The sequence below is a fragment of the Manacus vitellinus genome, unplaced genomic scaffold, assembly GCF_001715985.3.
Source record: "Manacus vitellinus isolate BGI_N305 unplaced genomic scaffold, ASM171598v3 scaffold_4_pilon, whole genome shotgun sequence".
In the NCBI taxonomy this organism is placed as follows: Eukaryota; Metazoa; Chordata; class Aves; order Passeriformes; family Pipridae; genus Manacus; species Manacus vitellinus.
Window position 1 is genome coordinate 42,821,801 of NW_021940604.1, and position 20,725 is coordinate 42,842,525.

At 36.1% G+C, this 20,725-nt stretch overlaps 1 protein-coding gene across 12 annotated transcripts in view; it reads left to right on the forward strand.

Moving 5' to 3' along the window:
• Positions 1-19,696, forward strand: part of KHDRBS2 (KH RNA binding domain containing, signal transduction associated 2) — a 335,422-nt gene extending 315,726 nt beyond the window's left edge. For 2 of the 12 annotated variants that reach the window (XM_029962857.1, XM_018078343.2), the window contains exon 10: positions 4,417-5,509. In XM_029962857.1, the coding sequence (XP_029818717.1) occupies positions 4,417-4,452 (36 nt within the window). In that variant the 3' untranslated portion in view covers positions 4,453-5,509. Of the gene's footprint in view, positions 1-4,416; positions 5,510-5,844; positions 5,973-6,538; positions 6,591-13,460; positions 13,569-17,557; positions 17,676-19,473 lie in introns of those variants that run through there. The other 10 variants (XR_003916117.1, XR_003916120.1, XR_003916125.1 and 7 more) reach the window with 10 other exon arrangements.
• The last annotated feature ends 1,029 nt before the right edge of the window (positions 19,697-20,725 follow it).

Here is a 20,725-nt window from a genome sequence, read left to right on the forward strand (position 1 = left end):
CCAAGGTCACTGAGCAAACAAGGAGTAGAGCTAGTAATCACAATTCCTGAATTCCACTTGAGCTCTATCCCAAGTGCAGCATGCTCTCTGCACATGCATGCAGTATAAATGACCTTGCAAAAATGGTGGAGATTTTTGCTTATAGGAAATAAAAATATTTTATTCTGAATTAAAAGCAACTTCTGTTTCTAAAACACTGAAAGCTAAGTGAAAAATTAAACCATTATACTACTTGCTGTTATATACATCGTAACTATCTGAACAGAATAGCTCTTTTTAATCTCTTCCTGGCCACCTGTCCAAAATAATTGACCAGAGATTAATAAAATTGTGCCAAATAATTGTGGGCAATACTCAGATGTTAAATAATTTATTAGGAAGAAAAAGTGATCAGGTCTTTATTATTACAGGGACTAAGCAATGAATATAAATACAAAAATATTAGAAAACAACACGTTCATATGTAAATCGCATGCTGTTAATATGTATCTTTTTTTATTTTAAAGCATCCATTAATGTGATCTGCCTTTTAATTATTGCATTGTTTCCCTTTTTGCATTTGTCAAAGAGTTTTATTCAGTGCTGGAAAATTCCATGACAAAGTTGCAGAATGCAGATTGAAGAGTGAAAAAAAGGTGTCTGAATATGTGCTTTTCTTGAATCTTGTACTTGAAGTCATTTAAGCATGTGATGATATCCACATGGATGAGCCACTGAATTTTTCTGTGCTTTCAATAATACGTAGGTAAAATAGTAAGACAGAAACAACTTCATATGTACCTCTCTCTGTGCTATAAATGTTACCATTTAGATCTCATATTCAGAGGAAATTCTCAGCTTAAAAATGGTATGATCTTTTTTCATTCTGTCTCTCCAGTAAGAAAAAAAATCTAACTATAATTTTGTATTTAAACATTAGATCAAAGCTAATGAGTCTCCTAGCAATGATCAAACAATAATCTTCAAAGATAGCCTCAACTAATATATCAATAGTCTGTAATAGATACTGAAAGCATTTATATAACTCAATGAACACAGTATAATAAGTGAGTCAATCTGAACCATAAAAAGCACTGCAAAAATACTAACATATCATTTCAGTCAGTCATAAACCAAGGGTGCTGATTGACTGTGATAATAATTAATTTTATATCCTAAAGGTGAGCTTCAAATACCAATTGACAGGGAGCATACAGCAAACTGAAAGTATGCAGTGTAATTAAAAGGGTTTTGCCCATGTCTTTAATTTCTTATCAAAGAAGCTACAACACTTGTTACCACACCCGCAGGAAACCTCATGCCCAAGCACACTCAGATTCCTCACATATAAACACTATTAGGTTTCCTTCATGCTGCTGTAACTTATAGTTTTAGTTTCTGAAAGCGAAACATGCAGTATTTCTCCTTAACTTAGAATGTCAAAGTTGGAAATAACACCAAGTTCCTGAAAAAGCCGGACCCTCTGCCCTCAGTTATTAAGTTGCCTGTGTGGATTTCTTTTCAGTCACAGTCTTTGACACCTGATAGCACTGGGGACAGTCAGAAGTGAAAAGGACAGGGCATGAGAGGAGCCTGCAATGGCATAAGGACTGGATGGGGGTCTGGACGTCACAGAGGGAAGAGAAAGGTCAAACTGCACAGAGTTTCTTTCAACAGGAATCAGAAGAAGGAAAAAGAATCAGCGTTAAAACACAATGACCGCCCTGCACATTTCTTCAGCTCTTGGTCAGTCTCTCACTTGCAGTTCTCCCAATTACCTTTCCATCTCCAAAGCTACACCTATTACCTACTCTTCACCTGAAATCCCTCTCAGTTTCCACTTCATTAACATGTGACTTTACTAAGATTAAGGCTCTCTTTCTGTCCCTTTTTGGTACAATCTTTCAGAGACAGGCTCCACTGTTCTCCTGCTCTCAAACACAGTGAAACTGAGCCTGGTAATCCAACAAGCTACTGAGGTAGTCTGTATGGCTCCAATCTTCTAAGACTGTTCCTGAAGACAAGAGATTTCCATTCTCAGAAGCCCCGTTTCTTCCCTCAATGCTGAAAGAAGAAAGCTTACATTGGACTTCTGAAATGGAGACATGAAAGACCAGCTTGGCACATCAAGGAACCTTTAATTACTAGCATGCAGATATGTCGTTGTTCTTTAAAAATCCCCACAGGAAAAAACCCACTAGTAATCTGACTTGGTGTGGCTCCATCTTGAAATTTATTCAGAGACTCTTGATAGTGCTGCTCCCTATCATGTTCCTTTCTCCACAATAAATATATAATCCTTACTGTTGTATGAGTGGTAGATGCCAGTGTTTTCCCAATTGAAGGCCGTAATCCCAAAAGTTCCATCTGTGTTTTGGCTATGGATTCACCTGTTAGTGCACTAGGGTCTATCGTGCAATATCAACAGGAGCTGTTAGCTGTCAACCATGGTGTTGATAATGGTGTTAAAGTTTGAAATCAAGCAAATAGGTCCACCATATTACTGAAAAAGAGACTTGTACCACAAATTACAATTCTGGTTTTGTACTCTGTCAAGAGCAGCAATTTGATTTAAGAACAGTCAAGGAAAAAACAGCTTCCTCCAGTTGGTAATATAAAGTAATTTTTCACTGCATGATGACTACCAAAAATACTGCACATTTCACCTTTATACGAAGGTGTTTCTATCCAGATGACTGTGAGGGGACTGAAAGGGAACAAGAAATGGGTTTGTCTTTGTGTTGTACATTTAGTGAGTATTTTTACTACTTCAGTTGTTTTCATTTATATAAATAAAGCTTCTCCTTTTCCATATAAATCTCACTTCTCCCCGAGGCCTCTCTGCAAAAGCAGTGACACTTCAGCAAAGGGTAATTGAAGCTGCAGCAAATTTACAGCAAAATGCCATTTTTAAAGTGTGTAATGAAACATATTGCAGAGGGAGGATTTTTAAATTCACTATATGGAAACTGATTCCCTCTAGGAATGAGAAACCTGAGGATTTAGAACTATATCACATTGGCTGCCTCTTCTTCAGCCCTGTAGGCAATAGCTTTCCACAGTAAACCTTGGTTTCGTGTGACCATAAAACCCCTGATATTCAACAAGAGAATATCCTGAAGAGCTCAAAGAAAAAGAAAATAAATGGAGTGCACCAAAAAATCACAACAGGAATGTTTCTTGTTCCATAGCAAGATCAGCTGCTACCAAATCTTCTCCAGAGATGTCCACTCCTAATACATGCAACCTGAGCCTCACTGTAAGCTGTATAGCTGCTTTTCCTCGTACCCTGTGCTTTCCTCTCATACTGCAAGGCAACAAGATAACGAAATGTAGTTGCAAAGAAGACATCTTGCAGAGAAGAAATAGCTTTCAGAATTTCAACAGGCTTTTTATGTTTTATATTTTCATTTTTCTGTTTTCACATAGCATTATCATTTTACAAAAGGAATCTTTGATACCTCTTTTAACCATTTAGTATTTTTGTCTAGTGCCAGCTAATTATTTTCTTGGTGGCCACATAAATCAGCAGTCATTAGCAAAAACAAGATACCAGGAATGTTGCACAGTAATGTGTTATAAGATCGATGATACACTATGGTTTCTGCATTTCCATTTTAATCACTCTGTATGATCAGTTGAAGTCAGTGGAAGACAAAACCAGAAATCATTTCACAACCCACTAGCTGATTTAGGAGAGAATTCAAGTTTTGGGTTCAACTGCTAGACCACAACTGAAGGTAATTTCCTGATTGCTCAGAGTTAACTTCCAAAATACCTTGTCAGGGAGGAGGAGAAGATTTATAGAAACTTTGTAAGAACTGAACTAGATTTTTTATCTTTCTGAGCTTATTTCATTCACAGAATTTGAAAAAGTATTCTAAAGATAATGCAAAGTAAAATCTCTTTTTGCTTAATGCAGTAGGTCACTGCTACACATTGTTTTTCTTCCATTATTTTCTTTCTTTTCATCTCAAATGGAAGTAAAAAATCAAACATACCTCTCTTATCCTTTCATGATTCAACTTCTCATCTTGTTACCATACCAATTACATTAAATGCTATTCAAATTTGTGCTTTAACTTAAATGCTAGAAACTCAAAACATCAAATAAATTCTGAACTGGTAGGCTTACACAGTAATTTTTCCAGAGCTGACTGTACCATCGCCACAGCAGTTTTTCATTCTCTGATGAAAGTGAAGGTGTAAGACTTTTTTCTTCCTGAGATAGACTGATTGCCTGTGTAGAGAAGTAGGTTAGTTTTCTGTAAGTTTTTGTAGGAGGGTAAAGCAATGGATGATAACACCATCCTCATTTTAATTTTCTAAAGGTTTCAGACAAAGCATTCAAGAATTTTGACAACCATTAGCAGTTGCATCCCCTTGTTCTTTCAGTTTTAGATATTTACAAAATTTGTTTTTCTCTTCTGTTTTTAGCACAAGAAGAATGGGCCACAACCCGTTCCAGCCTAAAGGCACCACCTCCAAGGTCAGCCAGAGGGGGTTACAGGGAACACCCCTATGGTAGATATTGAAGGTCCTCCTCATCTGTGACCTCATCTCAAAGACAATTAATAGCCTGTGGTCTCCACATAAACAGCAACAAGACAAGTAATAGTCCATTTCTTTTCTATCCTAGGGATTACTGCTTATTATTATCCTATGTACTACTTGTATTTCCTATAACATTGGCGTGACATTGGCATTAGTATTATTTTATAACACGGACTTAAAAAAACAGAGACAAAAAACCTTTGGCAAACATTGTCTATAAACTATTCAAAGATGATGTTCTATTGGTTGTATTCATTGCTGTGTGTAACTTAAAAAGCATGACACTGTTACAGATCTCGAGTCTCTACATACTAGCTAAGGCTGAGTTTCTGTTTAGGGTTGCTAAAAGACTGTAATATGATTCTTTTTTTCCTTTTCCTTTTTTTTTTTTGAACCAGACAATAATCAAGCTGTAGATAAGATGTTTAACCTGTCTTTTTTAATATATGTTAGTTTAGATTAAGATGTTCGATATTCAGTTTGTAAATTTAATTTTAAATGCTGTTTTAATGGGGTTGAAAACAAGCAGCTACTGTATGTATGTAGCTAACTGAAGTTGTTCAGTGTTTTAACCTGTATTTGTTAAAAAAATCACTTAAAGTTCCATGTGTAAGCTTCTCTAAATAGGAAACCATAATTTTGTCAAATATGTTTGCCATAATTTGTCAATAAAGCTGAAACCTTTTGTAACAAACTAAATTTGGAATTACTTGTTTTCTAGCTTTAAATGCCTGCTTTATTTCTTTTTCAAGAGATGCCTAAAATGTTTTTTATATAAAAATTACAAAAATGATCCCAAGCCTGTTTTAAGATTTTTTGTGTAAGACTTTAAAAGTTGTATTAATAACTTCTGGTTGTTAAATAATTTAAAAGTTAACAAACTAAACTGTTACATGAATCATGGTTAGTATCCACTAATGTATAACATGTTAATGGAAAAAAATGCTTTAGAACAATAAATGGATTTTAAACTATCCTTTAAGCTTGATCTTGCTAAACACAAACTCTGATTGACTTGTTTGTATTAGCATGTCTCTCGTGAGAATGTAATGGAGTTTAAAGAGGTAAGATTACCACTTACCACTGTTAGACTGTCTAAATGCTAGTTCTTCAACCTTTGAGTTTCCCCGCACATTAAATATCCCATTCAACATGTAAGCATTGCATAGATTCACCTATTTGTTTTCACTCAGAAGAGTGCGTTGACTGCATTTTTCGTAGTATATAACAATTTGTCTTGATAAACAAATCATCAGTGTCACTGCCCAGTTGTTGGTACTCAACTTCAAAAACTTTATTTGTAATTTTCAGTGCTAAATATCACCGCCCTTGAAGGCAGTTTAGAGGGCTGATATTCTTTTGAGACTATCAGACTTGATGGCTGATGATTATTAAGGAAATATGTCGCAGGACTCAAAGGATGACTAAACGTTAAACAGGTAACACTAATAGTAACTCTGTAATTTTGAGTATGCAACAGTAATGTAAAATATTCTCAGTTATTAAGTTACTGATAGTTAAAAAAGTAAACCTACCAAAAGATAACAAATAGGTATATAGGCTATTAAAACAACTAATTAACATTAACTAGTGACAACAAAATTATTCTACAATATATAACCCTCAACGTAATAAACAGAACTAAAATTAACAATAATAGTAATGCAACTCTTGCTAACAACAAATATATAACCTAAATTTTGATGAAGAAAAAAAAAAAGAACAGAAGACTTGATGGTAGGGATGCCAAAACTGTTTATCCTTTAAATACAGTCTTTTTGTTTACAGTGGCTTTTTGTCAATGTGATTGGTTTACTTTTTTGATGAGACTAAAGTACAGGCCGATTGCTGTTCAGTTTGTGAACAAAATCTCTTGCAGCTGGAGTTGCATGCTAGCTCTTTTTGAATAGTTTATGATGAGTATGTTTTGTTGTTTGAAGTGTTTAAGTGAATTTAGTAGGCTACATGATGGTTACACTGAGTTTATTCTGTCTCGCTGTTTCAGGGATTCACAGGCACTGGACAGCTAAGCAGCAGATCTGCTGAGAAGTGGTCAGGTAAGCTCTGCTGCATCTCAGGGGGTTTTTCTATTTCCTATTTTATCTGTGCATTTGTTTTTACTAACAACATATTCACCAACATTTTTAAAATAAATATTTCTTTCCAGCAATGTTTCTCTGCGTAGCAGCATAATGATTATGGTGTAATGGCAATCAAAACATTTACTTTTATATATTATGATACCTCTCACTTAAATAAAATAAGTGTTGTCTTCTAGCTTTTTAATGGTAAATATTAAGATGGTATATTTTTATAACTGCTCCTGCTAAAAACATAAGCTGCTGTTTATTAAAAGTATGCCTACATTTTGAAAACAAGCTAGTCACATAACATAAAAAAATACAACACTAGCTTATCCTTGCTTCTGAAAATATGTATCATTTCTTCCTATGGCAAATGTATCTGTATAGAGACAGGAAGTTTGTTATTTATTCTTATGCTTGGTATGTTTTTCTTTTTTTTATACTTTAGAATGGCAGGGACATTAATGGTATTACTATGTAATGGCATGGATCAAGGCATCACTTTCTAATATTTCTCTGTTTAAATACATTTAAACATAAAGATTTGTCTTGGATGACTTTTTTAAATAGACTTCAGATTATATATGAGATTTTGGCTGAAGACAAATTTTGGCTGGAAACAAACAAAAAAATTCAGCTCGGTTACAACTTTGTCCACAGATTCAAAATTCAACTCAGTTACAACTTTGTCCACAGATTCAGAAGCGTAAACCTAATCACAATACAAAACCTACAAATTCTCGTCCTCTTTCATGATTGTTAAACCAGATAAGAGTTAATAAACAAAACAGATGACGTTGTGCACCAAATACACAATCTTAGACACGTTTATTACTCTGGCATCTTTTCCCATAACTGTGGTCTGGCTGATTTAACATTTTCCAGCTATTGTGGTATTCAACGGTTACTTACAAACCACAAGTTGTATTGTATAGCAAGATATAAAAGATTTAATTTTCCTCTCCAAAGGGTTGCCTCAAGGTCTTTATAAATTAGTTTTATTTATGTGCTGCAACCACTCTACAGGCCAGAGTGATATAACATGGAATTAAGGTTTGTCTGCATATTGCAGGCACATCAGTGTGAATGTACCACTGTAGGAAAAAGCTTCCATCTACCCACCTCACATGTAGTTATGCAAATTTGCTTCATTCAGGGTATATCTATACAAAAAAGAAAAATACTTTCCACTCCTATAAATGCATTTTCATCATACTGGTTTAACTGTGATTATAAATTACTATACATTATAGATTTTACTATATAAGTATTCCAGGAAATGCTCGCATGCCTTATTGAAATGATAAATTACATAAAGCTGTGACTAGGTCATACCTGATGTGAGATCCAGGGCAAAATACATAAAACTAATTTCTCACTTGCGTATCAGATTTTTATATGAGGGTAACTACTGTGAACTCCTTGAGGACAGACTCCAATAAATATAGCTTTTTAGCAGAACAGTGTCCTTTAATATTCCTGTCTCCAAGTCCACTTTAAAGCTATTATTTGTGTAGATTAAAAAAATGGCAGAATGTATCAGTAAAATTATACATTGTGAAATATTCTTATATAAGAATTATTTAGAAAAAGTGGGTTAGCAATTAACAGTGTAAGCAACTGTTTTTGCAAACAGTTTTTCTATTGATTTTCAGGAAAATAGTATGAAAAATTACCCATGACTTCATGTGTTCTGTGCCAACTGCAAAGTATAGTTCAGAACTGTTTCTGAAGTCTTGCAGTTAATCAACTATGTCTTAGGAAAACAAAAATCTACCTTCTTAATTTTTGAAAGAGTAACAAGAGAGTCTGCTTATTCTAATTAACAGCTATCTTCAGGTCTTCCGTGGAACGTTGTGACATATTCCACACATCCACCAGTCAGTTCAGCCATAATCTTGAGGTCCTGAAAATTTATGTGCATCATCAGAAAACACATAACTTCACTTATGCTGCAGATCATTCCAGGACACTAGTCACCAGTTAAACATTTTCTTTGGCTGAATTCACATACCAATTAGTTTTATTTGTAATAGGAACTAAAAACAGTATAAAATATCAAAACAATGAGTTAAAAAACACTGGAAAAGAGAGACTGAAAAAGCAAAATCTTGTTAAAATATTCTAAGATTTTTTTACTTTGTTTGTCCAGGTTGACCTCATCTATGGAACAGTTTGATCTTTAAAAGAAAAGAGTACAATATAGTTTTTAGTACTTAAATCAACAAATTATATTTTAGTCTAGGAGATGTTTTGCATGTATTCAATGCATGTAGCCATTTTAACTGCAAAAATTAGTTATTCCTAAAGAAGCAACCTCTATTAGAAAATGAAGTAGCACCATGTAATTATTTCTTTCCTATTCAGCTTATCTTACTCTGTTTTAACAAAGGGCTTAAATCTTCATATGAATAAATGAAAATCTCAAGAAATTCATGACCTCACCACAAAGGATGCTGACAACATTTTTCTAACTCTGTGAGGTCCTCAACCTCCATTCAGAGTAACAGAGCTACAACCATAAAGACAGGAGATCTGTCTTCTTACTCCATGTTCAGTCTGTAGCCCAGCCATAATTACTCCATTATACCCAAACCTGCTGACTTCTAAACTGCATAACACGGATGTTACTGAAAGTGAATGAGTGCATGTAAAACAGGTCACTGTGTGGTAGCGCTGAAGAAATGGATGTGAACACCTTGTGACTAAGCATGGCAGGCTGGAAGAACCTGTGTCTCCCTATTGCCAGAGAACCAAACTACAGCCAGTACTGCACTTCTGAGCTGAGTATCAGGAATTTAGTAAAGCGACCAAGTTACTGTTAGAATCATCAGTTGAAAGGCTTAACATTTTACCATAAAATATGGATTTATAGTCATGGCTGGGCTTCGCGAATGAAGATTTGGGAAGGGCTCTACCGACATTTGTTACAAGCGCCCTGGTGGCTAAAAAGGCCAATGCGAGATAGACAAGTCTGTTTGCAAAAGGCACAGCAGAAAGACTCATTAGGTGCTATTGACAAGACACGGTTCTTTCTGTGTTTTGTTTCTCCTCAAGAGTAGTCCCGCATGTGTTCTCAAAAGCATCAGCAGCGTTATAGATGGTGTGTCTCCAGACCTCCCGACTGGAGGCCAGAGTAGACCAGTGATAAAGATCAATATGGCCAAGGCTGAGATGTTGTTTCAGGAAGTCCTTGTATCTCCACTTCAGGGCTCCTCTCTTGCGGCAGCCAGCAGCAAGTTCACCATAAAGCAAGATCTTAGGGAGGCGGTGGTCCTTCATCCTTGAGACGTGCCTTGCCCAGCGCAGCTGTGTTCTCAGTAACATGGCCTCAATATTCATAACAGCTGCCTGTTCTAGAACAGACGTATTAGTCACATAATCTGACCAGTGGATGTTTAGGATTGTTCAGAGGCAGTGTTGTTGATGGAAGCGTTCTAAGAGTCGCAGGTGGTGGTGGTAGATGACCCATGATTCAGATCCATATAAAAGAGTAGACAGCACAATGGCTCTGTAAACACTGATCTTTGTACTTTTCTTCAGGTGTTTATTTCACCAAACTCTTTTATGGAGTTTTTCAAAAGCTCTATATGCCTTTGCTAACCTGTTGTCTATCTCTCCATCAATCTTACCATCCGAGGAGATGAGGCTGCCTAGGTAATTAAACTGCTGGACTGATTTGAGCTCTGATTGGCCAATGGTGATATGGGGATGAAGGAAGACTTCCTGAGGTGCAGGTTGATAGAAAACTTCTGTCTTCTTCAAGTTGACTTCCAGCCCAAAAAGCACAGCAGCCTCTGCAAAGCAGGAAGTTAAACGCTGCAGAGCTACTTCTGTGTGGGTGACAAGGGCGGCGTCATCAGCATAAAGCAGCTTCCGAACAAGATGATTTAAGGTCTTAGTGTGGGCCTTCAGTCACCTTAGGTTGAAAAGGCTTCCATCGGTACGATATCAAATGTAGATACCATCTTCTTCATCGAGGTCTGCTGTGGCCCTTTGGAGCATCATGCTGAAAAAGATTGTGAATAGAGCTGGTGCAAGAATGCAGCCTTGTTTCACACCATTAGTTATCAGAAAGGGCTCAGAAAGTGCATTGCCGTATCTGACTTGGCTGCGCTGATCCTCATGAAGTAAGATGATCATTTTAAGGAACTTGGGGGGACATCCTAAACGTTCCAAAATCTGCCATAGACCTTTTCTGCTCACAGTATCAAAAGCTTTGGTGAGGTCAACCAAGGTTACATAGAGACCTTTGTTCTGTTCCCTACACTTCTCTTGCAGTTGTCTGAGAACAAATACCATGTCTGTGGTACTCCTGTTGACTCTGAAACCACATTGGCTTTCAGGTAGAATTTCTTCTGCTATAGTGGATACTAGGCTGTTCAAAAGTATTCTTGCAAGGATTTTGCCAGCAATGTTCTCATGATATATCACCCAGGATTATTATCTTAAGGTTAAAATCAAGAACACGTAGGTGATGCATTGTGTTCAAATAAAAAAAATTTGGTCTACATTAGTGATGTATTTCCTTCATGTTTGACAGTAGGAATGTTGTTTTGTGAACCATCTTTCTCAGAAGTCCAAAGTTTTGCAACAAATATCACAACTAGTAAGTTATAAATGGACGTAAAGGAGAGTCATAGAATAAGCTAAACATTGGAAAGAAGAAGTCTTTGTTAATGTCTGAAAGAAGTATATGATCTATTAAGGAAAGGAAGTCCTAGAACATTTTCCATATTGTATTGCATTAAAATGCAGAAAATGTTAAGTCAAGATTGTATAAAGGTTAAGTAGGGACAGCACTGGATATCGGCGTTCTTCATGCAACCTTCTTAGAGATACCTCATGTTCTGTAAAGTTACTGGTATGCTTCCTGTCTTTTATGGAAAAATACTGTGTAAAAGGAAAAGACAACTGAGAAAATCTACCTGAATTTCCTAAGCAGCTACATATTTTGACAGAAAATTTTTCTCCTGTAATTTCCTGTAATTTCTTTTGTGAAAGAAATACCAAATCTAAACAAGATTATAATCTCTTTACGCAATCTATTTACTACAACGTTTTAGCAAAGATGTTAAAGAAAATAGTAATTTTTTTCTGTAAATATTACCTGAATTCTTTTATAATGCTGTAGAACTTCAATGGCAAGAAGATGGCAAGAAGATGGCAAGAAGATAAAGTTATTTTGGGAAAAAATTTCATAGAGTCTGAATCATAGGTTATAAATTAATCTTATGTGACAAAGAACCAACTTATCCCTATATCAGAATGTATGAATTTTTAGGATTCAGTAGGACAGAGTCTATTTGTAGTGCATTTTTTCTAAGGTAGGATTAAAAAAAAAATTCATTTCACTAAGACATTACAAAGTTTTTGCATGAAAAGGAAGGCCATAGTTGAAAGGGCTGACTGTAATTAATGCCCAAAAAATAAAGATCATATTTGTTATTATTTCAAGTCATCCTCTGTTGTCAACAGATAAAGTACAAAAAGAACCCTAATTAACATGTAAAATCACAGGAAAAACTGAAAACAAAGAAAACAATCCTAATGTCTTCTGGAGATTTTTTTGTCCTCCAAAAAAACTTCGATGCACTCTGTGATTTCTGTCAGTTATTAAAACTCAAGAGTTATCAGAAAAAGTATCGTGTGTTATCAGTTTTATTGTACTGATCTGTGGAGACAGAACAACCACATAGGTAACTCTCAAACCAATTATGGCTTTAAAGATGATCACCATCTTCCATTATGTTGTTAGCTAATTAAATTTTTCTAGTCATTACTATTTATCATTGAGACCTGACAAAAACCTTTGAAATCATTAAGCCTTTGCTTTTTCTTCAGCTGGTTTTGTTTCTGGTCCTGTAGGCTAGATGCTAACATCCATTTAGAGACTTTAAGGAAAATTATTCCCACTGAAAGATTTGCTGACCTACGTACTTATTAGAGAAATCATGAGCTTCGCTCATGAATATGCTGATATCTTTTAGTGAAGACATACTGTATACAGTATTTATGTTCTGAGACTATGGAATCTGAAGACTAACTGTGCCTGCCAGTATGAGTACGGGAAAGATTTTCTGTCCTTTCGCAACCTCTGATTGACTAAATAATTTGTACTATAACCCAACATTATAACATGTTGAAATAAATCTCTAAATCATGCATATCTGGAACACAGTTTTCATTCTCAAAGAGAAGCAATTTCTGTCAACTTAAGCATAAGAAATGCAGATTTCTAAACTTCTACTAAAAACATGTCACTGTTTTAAAAGTTTGTTTTGCTTATATAAATCCTATTAAAAGGTTGTGTTTGCTACTTATTGAAAGGCATGAATGCCTCCTTGCCTAAAATAGTTGAATGAACTTTGAAACTTCAGATGCTTTAGCAGAGAATAGCAAAATTTATTGAGAACACAATTGCAGGCTTTCATATTTTAAATCTGTAAATCAGAAGGAAGGTTTATTGGAGGGAGATCATACCCATGGTGTAATGGTATAGGTCATCATTCATATATTAAAAGGAAAAATATTAAAGAAAAGTATGTGTAGTTGATTGTGTAAATCCGTCATGTGCCCAAAGAATGTTTCAAGTTGCTGTATGGAAACAATCAGAACTTTCTAATATCTTTTAGCAACATTTGAGTGTACAAGTAGAATAATAGAAATGCTTCAATGCTCTAATAAGAAAAGAATTAATTATGAAAACAATATTTCCTGTTTATTTCTGTTGCTGCTGTATTATATTGATTTAATGGAGGTATAGTTTCTTGTTATAGAGTGTCATTATATAGTGTGAGAGTACCTGCTTATATCACGTTTGGCACTGTTCTTGCCATGCAGGATGCATTAGCTCATGATGGATGGCTTCCTCACAGAAAAACAATGAATACCTTTGTTACATGCCCTTGCATTACAGGACCTTCACACTGTGTTACCACCAAGTCAGAGGTACAAACTGCTGAGCTGCTCATGTATGACTTAGCATTCTGTGTGGGTTTTCTTCATTTACTTCTGCATGGAAAACAGAAAAAAATATGCATATATTTTGTATCATGGTTTACTGTATTCATTTATAACTCCATATTCATTGCTCAGCTAACAATTCATTATATTTCTTCTTGAACTTTAGAACAATCCTGTACAACCAGTGGCACAATTCAGTGAAACGGTGTAGTGGCTTGACCCTGGCTGGCTGCCAGGTACTCACCAAAGTCGCCCTATCATCCCCTCTGCAACTGGACAGAGGAGAGTAAATATAATGAAGGATTCATGAGCTGAGATAAGAACTGGGAGAGATCAGTCACCAATCACTGTCACAGGCAAAACAGACTTGAAGTGGGGACATTAATTAAATTTATTACTGACAGAATCAGAGAAGGAAAATGAGAAGTAAAATACATCTTAAAAACACCTGCCCCCCACCCCTCTCTCCTTCCCAAGTTCTACCTACTCTGCCCACAGCGACATAGGGAGATGAGAAGTGGGGGTTATGGTCAGTTCACCACAAGTTGTTTCTGCCTTTCTGCTGCTGCTTGGGGATGGGAGTCCTTTCTCTGCTCCACCATGGTCTCCCTCCCACAGGAGAGTCCTTCTCCAGCATGAGTCCAACCCACGGGCAACAGTTCTTCACAAACTGCTGCAATGTGGGTCACTTTTCCACAGGGTGCAGTCCTTCAGGCACAGACTGTTCCAATGTGGGTCCACCACAGGGCCACAAGTCCTACCTGCAAACCTGCTCCAGTATGGTCTCTTCTCTCCGTGGGTCAGTAGACCCCTGCCAGGACCCTACTCCATCATGGGCCTCCCATGGGGTCACAGCCTCCTTTGGGCATCCACCTGCTCCGGTGTGGGTCTCCTCCATGGGCTGCAGGTGGATCCCTGCACCCCTGTGGTCCTCCATGGGCTGCAGGGGGACAACCTGCTTCACCATGGTCTGCACCACGGGTTGCAGGGAAACCTCAGCTCCAATGCCTGGAGCACCTCCTCCCCCTCCTTCTCTACTGGCCTTGGTGTTTGCACTGTTGTTCACATGTTCTCACTCCACTCTTCTCTAGCTGCAGTTTTCATCTGCCCAATAACTTTTTTTCACCCTTCTTAAATACATTATCACAGAGGCATTACTATCATTCCTGATGGGCTCAGCCTTGGCCAGCAGTGGGTCTGTCCTGGAGCTGCCAGGTATTGGCTCTGCAGGACACAGGAGAAGCTTCAAGCAGCTTCTCACAGAAGCCACCCCTGTCAACCCCTTCTGCTACCAAAACCTGGCCAGACAAATCCAACACCCTTGCATATGCTGCTTCTTTATTTTAATTTTTCTCTTTCTTTTTCCTCTTCCCATATACCTACTTTAGCTGAAAAGATAATCAAGGACACTGTCATTCAAATGAAATGCTACTACTCTCTGATAATATAGGAATTCAGTTTAGTATTCTCTGAGTATTTAAAACTGATAGGGTTCTTTTTCTTATTCTGCATAGTATTTTGAGAATTATATATGTTTTTAATATCTCTTTTTGAATTCATGATGTAAAGATGCAAACAACTGACAGGAATGTTACATTATGTTGAATTCCAGTTAAGCAAAGCAGGTTTCTGAAGGAGAATTTAATCCTGCAGATTTTACTCAGGTTTCATTTACTAAAAATCCATGCTGACATCAAGAAATGAAAAGGGAATATTAAATTCAGAATGTGATCTGCAGTCATTTTTATTATTTAATTAAATTCAAACAGAACACATTCCTGTAAAGGATTGTATTGCATCATTCTAGCCCATGTCCTGCTTAGCTGACAGTGTGAAATAACCTTGATCTTCAGGAAGAGTACTTCAGTTACAGTACCAACATTAGGATTCTACTTTTTATATCATCATAACTAACTTTCCCATGTGAAAGGAAATTATTTAGTTGAAGGTCTTGGGACTGTCACCCACTCCAAATCTCAACCTGGCAATCAAGTTCATCCGTCCATGGTAGTCATCATTTTATTTTCATAACAACTAAGTTTCTGAAGGAGGCACAATACTTTCCTTTACATAGTCTTTAATGACAGTGTTACTGAACTTGTTTGCAGATCTAAGGCAAAAATGGGTCATCCACTAGACTGTGAAGGCCTGTGGAGTACGTGCTTTAGGAAATCTAGTGCTCATTCAAAAGAGTTATTGTAACCCCAAGAATACTACATAGTTCTTAGAAAGCTTAAATAGCACCTACAGAGCTTAGAAGAAAATTTCTGCATAGAACTCTGCTTAATGAAGGCAGTAGATATTTTAATCTCTGCCTTATAATGGAGAATTAGAAAAAATAATGAAGCTGAATTATTTGCTAAGGTTACTCAGCAGGTCAAAGTAACATAATAAAGTGCAATTAGCAAAGGAGCAGGTTTGCTAGTAAGAAGCTGCATCAGGAAATGAAACACAGGACATATTCAGAACTATGGTTTGTTGTGAGAACTGAACTCCCTTGTCTATCATGCAGATGTACTATTATCACTTGGCACCTGCTGGACTTTACCAGGGAACTGGATGAAGCAGCAGAATGTGTGTGTGTAGGGAATATACATACATACATATGTCAGATTTACATTCAAGAAATGTTATTATCTTCATCCCTTTGCATTATAACTCTGTTTTTCTATAACTGCATCAACTGTTGCCATGGTAAGTTTCTCACACTGTATGTCTTTGATGAAGAAGAAATACATCTATAAATACTCATAAGGGCTTGAGACTCCTGGTAATACCTGATGTCCTCCCTATAGCACTGAACACATTGGGATTGGACCCTAAAAACCTACATATTCTGAAATTTTATAGTGCTGACAGTTCTAGAAATAACAGAAGTTCTGTTTTAGACCGGTTTAGGGATAATTTTAGATTCAGAGTTGTTTGGGTTTTACTACTTTGAAGTCTGCTAGGCTAAATTAATGGAAATAAGGCATCTTACTTTGTAATACCTAGGCAACCAAAAATAACCCTAAGAATATGTTTAAGGATCTAGAAAACTGTGTTAGTTTTTTTTAATATGAAAACATTTTATACCAAGTTCTTCATCTGGACTTATGTGGATGACTCATTTTCATTCACAGTTCTCATAGATAAAATACAGAACCCCAAAACAAGCTATACAACTTTAATCAGTCATGCCTCCATTTTTCTCATTTATCTTGTAAATATACTCTTGGTAGGGCTGGTAATTTTAGCTACCATTGAGATAACCAGTACAGTCTGTAAAGGCAACTGTGCCCACTTCAAATTAAATTATCTATGATGACTATCTGCTCAATCCAAGGATTTTGGATGCTAAACAGTTGAGAAAAATAAAAGATTTGGGGAATTTACAAAATAATAAAAGTTCCTTTTTTGTTATCAAATGTCTGTGAAAGTATATTGCAAAATATGTGCCACAATACACTCCAGGGCTGGTTTCTCATGCATAAGAGAATAAGAACTCCCTTCCTTTGTCAGACCTGACCAGTATCCTAACCAGTATCCTTTTTCTGTCAGATCCAGAAATGGATGTTTTGGGTGCATGGTGGAGGGGTTAGGAGAAAAACATAGAACAAGTAGAAGCTCTGCTGTATTAGCAAATTAACACCAGACTGGTCCTATCTCAGACTTGTTTTCCAGTGCCCGTCTTTTTAACTCCACTGTCTTGCCTAATGTACAAATAGATGTCTGTGATAGTAATGTATAAAAGTTGTGTGTCCAAATGAGCTTTTATCCATAGAACCACTGGCTGACATTCCCAGGTGCTGGGGTCTCTGCAGTGATTTGCGTTACAGGAAAAGTGGGGGGTGTTTAATGACCAAATAGCTGAGTTTGACTAAAGCAGAGGAATGGATTATATTATCCTTCAGCATATCTACCAGCAGAATTTTGTGTGAGGCAAATTGCTCAAAGTAAAAGCCTGCTAATGCTGTATTTCTTGTTGTCTTGAGGTCTTACAGAAAATCTTAGGATCTGATTTTCATCAGAGTTACAAGTGGCATCACAGGAGTTTTTCCTGACTATGCTAAGTGCTGTTTAAGGTTAGGTGCAAGCATTGGGTTTCCCAGGGTATGTAACAGTGGGGAATGTTTTATTTTAACTCAGAAATGTAATAAAAAATTAGTCACACTAATGAGGTATTGACATACTATAGCCACAAGTGACCAGAAAACCAACTGCAAAATTCATAATTTTGTCAAGAAAAATTAAAGATTTGAATAGAGTTAAGCAATTAATAAAGGAATAACACATTGAATAATGAAGATAAAAGAAATATTGAATGTTTTTCAGTACCCTTTCTTATACATGAAATTAAGCAGGAAAAAAGTATAACTTAACCATTGTAGACTCAATGGTTGAAACAAAAAAAAGAATAAAACAAAAATTTACCTCAACCACTGACTATATCAAATGTATACATGAAAAGACCTGAATTAGGGTTTCACTGGCTTGTAACTGGTATTTAACTATCTTCACAGTGCTTGGCTTGCTTTAACCATTTGTTTTGCAAGCCTGATATTTATACCTACCTAATATTTTCCATCAAGGAAAAGTTTATGGAAAGGTTTACATAATTTGCAAATTGAAAATTCCTGTATCAGAAATTTGCTTAGGGTATGAGGAATTCTCCTGAGAGTCCTAAAAATTATTTTCTGATTCTTTCCTGAAAATCTGTTTGGTTTGGAGAATATCATGAGACATCCACAAAGTTGTTGTTTACTGACTCAGTAAACTTGCTAGAAGCAATAAAAAAATGTGTGTGTTCCCCTACCCCACTGATGAGATTTTTTTCTTCTATGCGAAGTTACCTTAGTGTGACAGTTGGGGAAGTATTGAGCACATTCATCATCTAACTTCAAATACCTAGCTTTTGCCACTGTGGGTACTTAGGGTACCTATGCATTCAGTGGAGTGATCTTTGCTTACAGAAAATAATTCAGAGTACCTTAGCCAGGTATCTGGATGTAGACAAGTACACAAGTCTCCATTGGCTGGCTGAAAAGACTAACTAACGTGTTTAAAAAAAATATCTCCCTCCTCAGCCTTAATCTTCAAATTATCTCTTGATTCATTGGTTTTAATAAGAACTGATTTTAATTAGTCTTTCATAGACCCGATTTTGTTAATATTAACAAGAAATGAAACTCCAACCCAACTTGTCCTCACAAGTTCCCATTCTCATCCATACCAGCATTCAGAATTCATTTACTCAGGATGAATATAATTTTTCTGCTGTATTATCTACATAAAGAGTGTTGGTATTCACACAATTCACTGCCACAACCTCTTTTGTTACACTGTTCAAAGCATACTCATACTACCGTGCATGGACCATGGGCCTTCATCTCAAGTAGATTGCAGGTGCAGAAAAGGTATTGAGGCAGCACTTGATGAATTTGTAGCAGTACGAAAATTAAGAACTTAAATGAGAAAGCTAGGATAAAATTATAGCTAAAGTTTCATACAGTAACTTTACAAAAAGGTTCAAAAAGTTAAAAAAAAAACAAGTAGAAATACCAGTTTTAGTTTAGTTTTCTCCTTTCCTTCTTTTTTGCTCTGCTGTGTACACTCATCATTTCAGAGACCCTAAAGAGGTGATCACATGCTCTCCCATTCTACTTGCAGGGCATAGGAATGTGTTAGAACTGTGTAGAAAATTCTGTTGTTATTTTTTGTAACTGTTTTATCTCATAGCATACAGAACTTGTAAGGCAATGTCTTCCCAGAGTTTTCTGTCATCCAAACTATCCCTGTGTCACAGAGATGCTGTGTGAAGCTACATAAGTAATTTAAGCTAAAATATTAATGCAACAACTAATTTTATGTTTTTCATTGAATGTCTGCCCAACTTTATCTTGATTTTCAGATTTTTGGAGCCTTAGGGAAGTACTGTACCTTTTGAATGGTGTGCAGGGAACTGAGAGTGCTCAACATCATTTGCAATAAATCATTCTGTTCTGAAGGACTGAGCCTCAGGTTGGGACTCTCCACAGCCCTGAGTTCTGGACCTCAGGCTACTACTCAGACTTAAAGTGATCTTCCAGTCTATCAGGTGAGCTGTGGTATTTTTCTATATATTTTTAGTTTATTTCAAATATGATGTAATTAGATCACCTCAGTCTGCAAAAAATAGGATTATTTTAAACTAGTTCTCATTACATTTGCCATTGGAAAAGAGCTCATACAGAGATACCTGTGGTGCATGTTACTTTGAGACAGGATAATGCATGTAAGTTCTTACACTCTTTTTCGGTCATAGAGAAATATAATCTTTAATAATCTTTCTCACAGAAGTAAACTATATTTGTACAGTATGTTGAACATACAAATAGTTTTTAAAAAAGTGAAATATTTGAAGAAATCGTCTCCACTTGTTATGAGTTAGCTCACTGAGAAGGTCATGTTAAAACCAGATTTTGCAGATTCTGGGTTTTTTTGATCTGTTCTCCACTTGTTCATCTATGAAAATATTGATATCTTCACTGCACTACTGTGAACATACATTTATTAATGTTTATAGGGTTCATTTACTGTAACACTGTTGCAACAAACTATGGACGATGAAAATCTGTAAGACATTAAATAAATCTACACCAGCAACTATTTGGATGAAAAAGAATAAACAAAAAAGAGTCAGACCACTAGAGTGTAAGACAGATACAAATATTTAATTCAGACTTATATCCAGAATGAGTTAGGTCTTGTGGAGAGAAGGGTAGGAAGGCATCCTGTAATTAAAGTCTATGTCCTCCTGTATATACTAAAGAAAATCATCCAATTATATTGGAAATTATAAATCTGGCATTTCCTAAATCTTCCATACTAAATACTGCATTGTATTTTTCTAACATAAGTTTATATAGAGACATAATGTCATACAAAAATACAATTATTGCATTTAGTTATTAGAAATGAGCTTGTTTCTTCAGCAGCTTGTGAAACAAAAGGCCATTGTCAGCCTTTGTTCATGGTAGAGAGTGACATCTAGAAGGTTTCAGCTGAGTAACAAAATTAATATCAATAGCTAATGTGGAGTTACTCTGCAGCTGTACACACCTTCACTTCCTGTACCTCAGGCACCTCCACAATCCTTTCCTTGCTCCTCCTGACCACATACC